Source organism: Poecilia reticulata, linkage group LG3, assembly GCF_000633615.1.
Source record: "Poecilia reticulata strain Guanapo linkage group LG3, Guppy_female_1.0+MT, whole genome shotgun sequence".
NCBI lineage: Eukaryota > Metazoa > Chordata > Actinopteri > Cyprinodontiformes > Poeciliidae > Poecilia > Poecilia reticulata.
Genome location: NC_024333.1, coordinates 24,085,176 through 24,096,935, shown reverse-complemented (window position 1 = coordinate 24,096,935; position 11,760 = coordinate 24,085,176). Strand labels below are relative to the sequence as shown.

Below are 11,760 nucleotides of genomic sequence, written 5' to 3'. Positions count from 1 at the left end.
AACACAGTCTTGTATTTTATGTATTTTTTTTTAAGGATTTAAAGATTGGTGCTTCTTGCAAATGAAAAGAAAGTGCCGAAAGGGACATCTGCTTCTTGTCACCTGGCAGTGTGGTACTTGTTGCAGGGGTTATCAGACTCTCTATATCGGGTTGTGTTCAGAGCATGGAAACCTCCATCCTCAAGGAAATGCTTACAACCAGCATGCTGATGGCCGTATCAGGTACTGGGGGCTAAAGGTGAGAGCAAAGGAAAGACCGGAGGAAACAGACAAGAGAGGGATGAGCAGCACAGATAGTAGAGTATGACATGTGACGCAACATGTTCAGGACCCCCTCATCATGTGAGAAGTCCCGTGGAGCTATGGTGATATCCATGGATATGCACTGTATTTGTAAACGTGTGAATGACTGTCTCGTTTAACAATACCCAACTATGCTCCTGGCCAAGAGAGGGTATTAAAAATTAGAAACATAACTTTATTTGTGAGTCAAAGATGCTTGTCTCAGCTCTATGAAACATACAACTTTTTCAAATTAAGTATCTTGTTGTTTTATTTGAATAGCTAAATGATCAAAGCAGACTAAGTACAGAAAACTAACTGTGAAGGAAAACAAGATGAATCTTAATAGAAAAATTTAAAAGAAACATTAAAGATTTTACTTTTATACACATGTATTTTGAAAACCCAGCTAGAGTTGTAACTAGAAGCGACAACAATGTCTATATATAAGGGATAACAATGACTTCTAATGAATTTGTGAATACACCCATGGCTAAACTCTGAAATAATGCTGCCAGTAGACAGTGATATGGGAGCTTTAGATAAAGCTGAGTGGAGTGAGCTCTAAAGCTGGGGTTAAGTGGGAAGATTATAAGACWACATACTGGTATCACCTTCCCTCTCCATTCCTTTAAGGTCAAGCATTTACTGCAACCAGACTGTCTGTCATGTTTAGGCTAAAACAAACCCACAGAAACAATAGAAGACAGTCAGACACACAAAAGCAAACAGAAWTGMAAAATAAAATTTCWAGAAGAAGTTTAAAAATGACTAGTTTGATTGCCGGAACTCACCTCATGTTCCTCTGTACACAGGTAATTTTTTACAATCCTATTCCTCTTTGAGAACAGAAAGCTTGATAATGTGACTACAGACAAAWCATACAGAACGTATATTTTCATGATCAAGCATATTATCTATAGTATTTCAGTTTCATCTGCTTTGCWTTGAAGTATTTTTGGTATTTTTGCAACATTTGCAATTCATTTGAACTTTTTGGAGTTTTGCTCAGATTGCCATGGAAGCCTATTTGTTCTGGCCTGCTGCTGATTCTGTTGAATAACATCATATTTAGATAGTCTGACATGGTAGGTATGTGACTGGCTGCTTGAATTTAAGCCTTAAGGTTGCGCTCCGTATTTACCCGTTGCACCCAAAGGGGACACTGCCTGCAGTGTTTGCCACATGGAATTCAAGTTGCACTCACCATCAAAGATCTTCGATGTTAGATGCTTCCTGTGTCAGTTTATTTTTCCACTAGATCTTCTATCTCAGTGATATTCCYCTTATCACTTTTAGAAAATTCTGAAAAAAAAAACAAAGAAAAGTACATCTTCCTTTCCAAGAAATTCCCTTTCAAACTTGCAAACCTCTGGGCAGACTGCGAGGAATCTGAGAGGAAAAAGCATGTGTCTACAATGCTGTATTGATAGAAGTGACTAACTCAAAATGCCTTCAGCAAATCAGTTATCAGCTTTAAAAAGCAAATATTAAATCAAACTCATTTTCTTTGTTTTTGAATGCTATATCTCTACAGCCTTGTATGAAGCTTAAATTGTCTACATGTACTATTAAAATGGTAACCATGCATATTTKACTTAATATCATTTACAACTGACAAAATATTTTGATAATGGCAACCACCTGCTCTCAGTCTGAATGGACTCACTTTGTTTTATTCTCCTGTCAAGTTTAGAAGCGTCTTACAATTACACCTCATAGAGCCCCAAGAGGCAATATGGTTTGTTGTTTATATCATAGTCCCGAGGCAAGAGTGGGTACATAGATCTTTTTAACTGGATCCCGAGTTTTCCAATTCCCCTGTGTGTTTATTCAGAGTAATCCTTATAAGAGACGGAAAGTTTCTGTCRCCAGGTACAAAGAAAAAAAACATCACCACCATAAGCTCTGCAGCCTGACAATATGAATACAAAGGTGCTGAAGACAAGGAGAAATTATAAAGTTTTGGGGGGAATTTTTCTTTTTGCATCTGGATCTAGTTGTGAGGAACAGAGTGGGCAAAGCTATTTTACCTCCATTCAGTTTTAAGCTTGTGATTTCAATTTTAAATGAATGACCTGGGTGAGACATTAGAATTAGATAAATCTTAAATCTGACTTTTCTACACATAAAATCAAACAGGACAAAATGTATGCATCTGTAGCAAACCAAGAGCTGCTGTGATTAGCAAAGGTATTCATATCTCTATAACTTCTCCAAACTTGGCACTTCAGTCTGCAGTGATGTAATAGAATATTGTCAGATTCCTTCAAAATGCCTACTTTATTTATATGCCTGATCATCTATCCCACAGACATTCAAAAGGTTTACCAATGTTCATGTTTTTATAAATAATGGCCAAATAATTATGAGGTATTTTTTACATTTTCTTTTTAAATGTAATCTGATAGTGTGGGAAGTTTATTTCTGAGATTTCTAGATGACGTAATTTCTTCAGATGAGTTCTTTTTGACTGAACACAAAACATGATCGTTATACTGAAAAGCATGTGAAAATTTGAGAAGTAGATTTTTTTTTCTGTATAAGGGGACAAATTAAACTTGAGTCATTCCAGTCCTGACAAGGACTTGAAAATTTAATCAAAACACAYCACATACATTCGGTGTTATTATTTCAAGAGGAAAACAGAGAAAAATGTTGTATTTCTCTTCCTTCTAACAACAGGACCTGAAACAGAGTTTAAATTTATAGGTTCAGAAATTGAGATATTGCACTAAGTCCCTGAATTTTTAGCAGAATTTTTGCCATGTGTTAAATGTGGCACTGATGTTATCACAACAAACCCTGCTGTGGCAGAAAGACAAAAAAGAAGCACAGCTCTGTACTGTATTATCTGTATGGGCTTCACAAACACGCCTACTAAGTCTCTGAAAAGTTCACCATCAAAACTCCCTGCCAAAAACATTAAAGGAAAAAAGAATCCAAGACAATCTTTTTCTAACATTTTGGAAAACAGAGCAGATCTAAAAGTCACCTCAGAGAGGATTATTGACTCCCTAACTTCTCCAAGATAATCCGCCCAAAAATTCTTGGTGAAGCCTTTCAAAACGATTTATGCAAACAAACATCAAGAARAGATATTTGTATTGGCACCAATGTGCAGTAAACCAGACTGAAGCCAAACCAGATGGGACAAGGCCTTTTCCGTCTTCATGTGCTTTAACTTTAGAGGCAGAAATGTTCCACACAACACATGGTTAGCAAGGCTTCCCATTTTAGATTCCCTTCTTTCTCCTCACTAACGGGTTTGTAAGTTTATAAATATGATTATAGATGGGACAGATACAGGTTTAAAGTAAAAAATACTGCGTATGGTGCTGCATCAGAAGAATTTTCAATCATCTGGCTACATTCAGGCATCTAGCAGRTTTGTGGATCTCTGGTCTGCGACGGATGTCGACAGTACTTTAAGTAGACACTTGCTAAGACCCAAGGCATGCAGAATACGATTTCAGAATAGCAGGATAATACACAATACACGTTTAAAATCCCAAATAATCTTAAAATGATTTCTTGAATATGACAATAAGCTTACTTTACTCAACAACCACCATGTCTTAATCTAAGAGAGGAAATTTGAGGTGGAAATTTGTGGTGGAAMAGGAGACTTYATGGATGTSYCGTCTACAAGCAGCAAATGTGTCGATGCCTTGTTGAATGTATGCCAAAAAACTTATAACAGTCCTCAACACAAAACAGTATCAAAACCGGTGCTAACAAATTGTACTTAATAAAGTAGCTGGCGAGTGTATATTTTGCTGTGGGCATCAAATAYGTCGTCATTKCTTGTTCAAGTCCAAATACAGTGTGTTTTTTAACTCACATAATGGAAACTTCACAACACAATACTGCAATAAATCTTCACAATCACTTGCTTATAGTTTGCAGCTGTGCTGCACAAAGMTCCCCTTCCAAAAGTTTTGGCCATACTCACAAGAAAAGATGCCGATGCATTACATGTTTTGCCTGGTGCTGACAGCAGTGGCTGCGCTGTGGCCRGTAATTGGGCTGACAGTAATAGGAACTGCCTTTCTGCCTCTGTGGGCCCTAGAGATGCACCACAATGCTGTTGTAGATTTAGCAGATGCAGTTACATGTAAGTCCAATTTTCCCAGTGTTTCTATTTTTCTCCTCCTTTTGAACACTAACATGATCATTTATGAGTTGATTGGATTTCATGACCACTTGGTCTCTTGAGATCTGGTCAACTGCCAGTATGCAATTTCAGAAACACATGGCTGTCAATGAGAAAATTAGTTCTCCATTCATGATACCAGGGGATTTCATTAGATATATTTCTTTGCAAAAACAAGTACTAACTCAACAGCAATATGTTTCTGATGCAGGCCCTTAGTTCCTAAGAAGGTATTAAAAGTCAGCTAGCATCTCAATGAAGACCACACAAATATAAAGATGATGTTAGTGATTCCTAAATAAGGGAACAGAGAACACTCACCCAAATGTGAGAGCTAATGTACATACAAACAGGGTTTTATGCAATGCCTTTCTGAAACACCCAGAACAGACATGTACATGCACCACTTGCTGACAAGAAAACACGCAGACAAAAAGCCTAAGGCCTTCACATTAAAGAAACCACGTGGATTCACACAATACGACAAAGCCACGGACTACCTGTACACCCAGATGGATCGCAAGACACCTCGGGGAAAAAATAAACACAAATTCCTCCCCCTCATTCTCCATCTCTCACGAACACACACCTTCATTTACACAAGCTGTGGAAGCCGGGCTTCCTCCCTGAGAGCCGTTATTTCCCAGAGTTACTGCCAGCACTCCCTCTCTGTCAGTGACAAGCTACAAATCCCTGACACCACCACTGATGATAGCTTTACAGTAGAGCCTCAAGGGGAGTCTGCCAGCCTGCACACGCAAACAACACATGCACGGCTTTCGSTCTTCTTCTTCTCTTCGTCTAAATCACTTTCACCTTCTCCCAGGAGCCCCAGGGGCCTTTGGGAGAGGCGGCTCCCAATAAAAATAGCCTAGGGTTTGTTTGAGTTAAACATCTGACGACAAGTAGTCAAAATGACAAAGGGACAAATGAAATAGCAATTGTGCCTGTCCATTCATGTACATTTCTATGTTTAAACAGTGGAAAACAGAAACCAAAGTGATTATGTTGCATCAGAAATACTCTGTCTTCTAAACCCCACATCCCAATCAAACCCCATCCTACCACTGTGGGTCTACCTACATATAACTACACAGTCACCACATATCATTATCCAGTTTACCTCCAAAGCAGACCAACTYATGGAGGCAATAGTCATGAAGTCATTCCCAACCTTCTTTTTCTTCTCTGTTTAACAAACTTCACAGACCCTTTTTGAGCTGTTATCACTCAGCTTTTGATAAAGTATTCATGTTAACTGGCTACTACTGCGACCTTAGCCTGTATTGGTTCTCTTTCTATTTATTACTTTCCGCGTCATTACTGATAATTTAGCGGGACTAATAATATTCATTGTGAGCTGTTTTTTAAAAAAAAATTTTTTATTATTATTATTATTTTGGATGCAAGATTTGTGTGTGTGTGTTTGTGTGCATGTGTGTTTGCAATAACTTCATATCACAAGCACATTGGATTTATTGGCACATACCAATTTGGCTTTAATGAGATCACACACACCTCAGGTAGGTGCCGCTTCATCCCCTGCTCAACTCTGGGTTCTCCCTCCATCTCTTCATCTGCCTGCCCTTATTACCATTTCATACACCCCCTCTACCTCAACCAACACTGCAGCTACCCCCATCTGATGAAAAACCAGAAAGGCTTTGTGAGGTTCATTAAGTCAGCATAGGAAATGTATTAAATAGCAGAATAGGGCCGGGAGCTATTGAGTGTTGACATAACCTTTCAATTCTCTTCTTTTTTTCACGCAGCGAGGCATCTAATAGAGAATGCTTGTATTACTGAGTCTCATTACCAATCAGGTGGATCATTCAGGACAAGACATATTAGAAGTTCTCTATTTTTTAAGTACATGGGAAAATGTTCTAAAACAGTAAATGACCTTATTTTCAAGTAACGCCTTACCGAAGCATTCATGTGACAGCTTTGTAACATAGTTATGTGATAACAATAATATTGTAATATATTGTAAKAGGTGGTAATATTATTACTATTACCATTACTACTGATAGTATTAAAAATACATACTTTGGAGCATTTTTATTATGAATAAAAATGTAAAAATAGAATGTAAGGTATTTGTACTCAGCTCTGTTGCGTTACTACCATTAATTGTAGTTACACATTATTTGGGACATCTTTTTACCAGCTTTCCACATCTAGAAACTGAAATGGCTCCCATTCTTCTTCYTTGCAAATTAGCTCAGGCTAAGTCACAAACAACATCTATGAACTTCAGTTTTTCAAATATGGCAGCAAATTTTGAGTTTATATATTTAGGCCTGGACTTTAACTGGGCCTTGCTAGTCCATAAATATCCTTAGCTGTAAACCATTCTGTTGTGGCTCTGGCTGTGTTGTTAGGGTTACTGTCATATTGAAAGGTCAACCTGTACCGCAGTCTCATGTCTTCTACAGCCTCTAACAGATTACATTTCCCTGCATTTAGCTCTGCCCTTTTTCTCCTTTAATTTTAAACCAATTTTCTTTTCACCGCTGAAGATCAGCATCCCAACAGCATGACGATGCCACCATGTGTCATCAAGGGGATGACATGCTTGGGATGATGTACAGGGTTAGATTTCCACCACACATAATGTTTTACATATTGTTGAAAAGTTTGATTATTGTCTCATCTGACTAGAGCTTTTCCTTACACGTTTGCTTTTTTCCACTAGGTGATCTATACCAAAAGGCAAAAGGGACTTTTCAAATAGTGGCTTTCTTTTCTCAAAGCTCAGATTTGTAGAGTGCACAAGTAATAGTTGCCCTGTCTAAAGATTCTCCCAAGTGACTTAAGCAGAATATCCATGCACCACACCACACTTTTTCAATAATAATAAKAAGAAAAAGGCATTCTACTGTCCTTCCTCTTCATAGTTCCTTGCTTATTTTGGTCTTTTTCATAAAATTCAGATTAAATACATTAATGTTTGTGGTCTGCAACATAATAAAAATATGAAAATGTTCAGTGTATGATTATTATAGCAAGGCACTGGGGTTAAGTGCTCTGTTATTATTCTGGCCAAAAAATACCATTGCAATCTGCAAGAGCTYCCTACAAGTTTCTAGAAAATGCATACTTCAACTGAAGTACCAACACATAGAATAACATTAACCCATTGTATCAGACACCCAGATTGCAAAAAGTTTAACCTTGTAATACTGTAACAACTGAAACGGCTCTGTAAAGAAATGGCTCAATGTTGGCTTGTCAAACATGTTAGAGGGAAGGGCAATGTGGTCAGTGTACTATTACAATTAGTGTTCATTTCTGCCTTATTCAGTGGGATCTGCACTGACTACTGCACATGCATTATGCATGAGTGTGTCCATATGCACTTGGGCCATCATGCGTGCCCTTGTAGAAATGCACTGAACCCTGGCGTGCAATTACATTTAACTTGTTTCAACCTCCTTTATGTGCACATTTGCCTGCAATAATCGTTTTAGCTCAATATGTGGATTCTCCTGTTAAGTGCTGTAGTTTTCTCTAATGGCTTTTGGGGAGTTTTAAAGAGTGTCATACATACCTTCGATTTCAGATTTTTATGAACATCCAATAAGAATTAAGCACTTAATATAGCATCACCAGTTAATATGGTTTTCAAAGAGAACTTTGCTCTTTTTTCATCTCCTTTTTTGGTGAAAACTGTTTAGAAATACTTTTTTCCTTCACATATTTAGTCYTATCCTGGGGCTTGGTTTTGTGAGATCTTTTACACCAAGGATCATAGCTAGAGTATATCTGCTTTGCCCCAGTGAAATTGCCCACTTGTGCAAATGTGATGTATTTCAACAGAATAAAAGATGACTAAAGGACTATGCAAAGTATTGATTGCACATATGAGTTTGCAACATAAATCTGGTTTTATTATTTTATCATGCCCCATAGCACACAATTTAAGAAAACATTTATATACACGTCCAAATGAGGTTATAAGTCAGCCAATATGTGTATCTATATCAGAGTAGAAATTTCGTTTCCGAAAAAGACTGAAGATTTCAAGCCTATGACTTACAGAAAATATTATAGCAAAGCTGCTGACACTTTTATATTTTTATTTTATAAGTTTATAAGGTGTTTATTGCTATTTGAAAACATTAGAAATAGCCATGAAATAAACTCTGTTCAACAAGTCTTCTGCTTACTTTCACTTGCCTGACTGAAGAGCTCGACTGCAACAACTGTGTGCTGTGCTTAAAGTTGTGTCTTTTTAAAATGGCCACGCTGTGTCCACTTCATCTCCGTACAGAATCTCTGAAGGGAGATCTCCATCTGGCACACGCGGCTCTTTAGCGCCCCTTTGAGAGAAAAGGCGCAATCGCAGACGGGTCTCCTGGGAGCTGAGAACAATTTATCAGRAGGAKAAATCAGGACACTGGGAAATTCAGGCGCAGCGCATCAGTAGTGAAAACTGAGAACTTATCCATTGAAGACGGTCTGAAACAGACAGGTCATGTGACTCAGTGAAACGGACCCAACTGTCATTTTGAGTACAAATAAATGTCCTACAGGGGAAGTGATCAGTCCTCCTTGTTTCTGCTGCTCAGCTCAGGAGAGGATGCAGCACGTTGGTGTTTACAGGAGAGAGTGAGAGCACAGCATGGTTGAGCTGCTTATCTAATAAGGCTTAAAATTATCTCTAGTTTCATTTACCGTGAGGCAGCATCATTCCTTACCCATCTTTCAAGAGAGCATCATTCAATTAAAATGCAATTCTCGTCACCCCCATGCACGGATATTTAATTACATTGGGGAGCTCGGCTTCCAATGTCTTCTTCTTTTTTTCTTTCCTGCGCAGCGCTTCGGATTTCACCTCTAAGGCATATTTTCACTCTGTTACTCGTTGGTTAAACAAGGGCATGTATCCATTTGTTAATTGATACAATTACGCATTACGCGTAATGGTCACGTAGGTCTCCAGGCGCGCATCAATCACCGGTCTATTGACCTGCCAAAAACGCTTCTAACGGCTCAGGCTGGGACTGGCCGCTCTCTCTAATAGAGAAAGATAGAAACATCATTGTCATTAACTCCGTGATGGACCTCTGGCCAAAGTGCCAGAAGCGAGCAGAGGGTGGAATTAAAAAATAATAATAACAAAGCTCAACATTATATATTAGCTTCATTTATAAGTAATTGACTACAAATAAAACAACGGTTCTAAACATCTGGAGTGTGAAAATATGTTTTCGTGCCAAACAATTTTTTTAAATTAAATGTTTCTTTCTCTAACTTTGGATAAGGTTTGGCGTTCAGCGGTTCAATAAAGGTGGTGGACTTATTCCAAAAAGTATGTCACGGTGGGGGGGGAAATGGGCAAAAGAAAAGAAATCAGGACAAGAAAGTGTACAGTGCACCTTAAGAAAACCCTGCGCTGGATGTGATTGGCATAGACATTATTCTATCCTTGGTACCCCTGCCGTTCCGGGATTACAGTGACGTCACGCTGATACCCTTGCATGGGTGAATGCTAAAGAACTATAGAGCCACAAATAATAGCACAAGCAGAGTCCATAACTTGGAAGACTTACTTATCCTTTAAGCCTCCTTCAGCCAACACAACAACATTTTTTTTTCTCCACTTAATGACGCTTAATTTCATTTCTTATCGGATCCTGTGGGGGATTATTCATTCATATAAAACAATCTGCAGCTGCTGCCACTCCAAACTCTCCCTCCTTTTGACTGAAGTCATCTATTATTGAGCGAAAGGCCGTGCGTGGAAAGTGTGTGCAAGACGATGGATTTGAAGTAGAATTGGTTGCAATCGATCAAGGGTGAAGAATATTCCTGATGGTAACAAAGGAAGCAGCAATGTCTTTCTCGCAGTTTGGATATCCTTACAATGCAACTTCACAAGTAAGTCGTCTCTCGTTTCATTTCTCTTAAGTTTAAATAAATAGGAATTCGGGAGTTTTRCATATTTTCYCTGATTACACGTAACTGAGATCTAATTTTAATGCGAATCATTTATCATTCTGCCACTGCTCAGACGGCACTGACAGCTATTTTCGCCATGTGGTTTTGTTGTTAAACCAAATATCAATATACACACACACACACCCATGTCCAATTACACTGAATTATGAATGAACTCACGTGCTTTTCAAATGACAATACAGATGAATGTCACCGATTGAACACATTGATGCGCGGTTAAGCTTGTTTAGGAAAAATATTTTTTTTCCCTACTAATAAAAGTCATTTTGAAATTTCCACAAGCTGTTTCTGCTCTGAATGACAAACTAGGTGATCAGGGGACAGTCGTYGCTCTCCAGAAAAAGTTATGGAGCAACTTTTAGGTGGATTTTTRTTATATTTTTAACTTTTATCAAGATGAATGACAAACTCGTGGAATTAAATTGTAGGATTATTACTGCTTAACTGCATTCTGTATTTTATATTTATCGGAATCACGTTCGTTATTTTAAAGTAAAAAAAAAAATTAAATAAAACAGGTCACTTTTTAAGCGCAGAACTTTTTATTGTTTCAACATCATTTAAAAACAATTAACACTGACATTCACTTACTATACAATATGTTATTTAATATTAACTATTTCATAAATAAAAGTGCATTATTTTTGAGTTAAAATACTAGTTTCTCTTTTCCGAAATCTTCTGAATGCTGACTTACCTTGAACTAAGGCAGGTTGCACATGACAATTAAACCTTTTATTTTTAGACAAGCATTTTGCTTTTTTCCGCTTCATCATCCCAGCACAAGTATATATATATATATATATTTTGCAGCGCAAAGTCCACAATCAGTTCAGAGTTGTCACAGATATCCACTTCAGAGCTGAATCCATTAATGACCATTATTTATCCACGACTCTCTTCATGCAGTTTTTCGTGTCGGCAAACCCCAGTACGACTTGCTGCGATTCGATTTCCAGGTCGGTCTCTGACGGGACAGGCAGCTCTCAGACCGCCGCAGCCGCAGCCGCCGCCTCCTTCTGCTGCCCCTCCTACGAGAACCGGCTCCTGGCGAGCAGCCGGACGGAGCTGAACGCAGCGCTGGGGATGTACGGCTCTCCTTACGCCGCTGCGGCCGCAGCCAGCCAGAACTACGCCAACTACTTCCCCTACAGCACCGACCCATCCGCTATCTACTCCACTCTGGTGGGCTTCACAGGCGCGCAAAAGCGGGTTGAGAGGTGTGGGGGGGCGGGGAGGGGAGAGATGAGGGAGCTCTGGCTGATCGATCAGGAGGTTTATCAATTTATCTCACACTGCAAACAATTAGGTCTTGAAAGGCAGTTGAATCCAGCTGCAACATTAGCATCTCCTTA

The 11,760-nt window shown here is 38.6% G+C and overlaps 1 protein-coding gene across 3 annotated transcripts in view; it reads left to right on the top strand.

Annotated features, from left to right (window-relative positions):
- The first annotated feature begins 9,937 nt into the window (after positions 1-9,937).
- Positions 9,938-11,760, top strand: part of irx6a (iroquois homeobox 6a) — a 4,926-nt gene continuing 3,103 nt past the window's right edge. Inside the window, exons 1-2 of one of the 3 annotated variants that reach the window (XM_008405573.2) lie at positions 9,938-10,324; positions 11,315-11,590. In XM_008405573.2, coding sequence (XP_008403795.1) covers positions 10,259-10,324; positions 11,315-11,590 — 342 coding nt within the window. In that variant the 5' untranslated portion in view covers positions 9,938-10,258. The remainder of the gene's footprint in view (positions 10,325-11,314; positions 11,591-11,760) is intronic. The other 2 variants (XM_008405574.2, XM_008405572.2) reach the window with 2 other exon arrangements.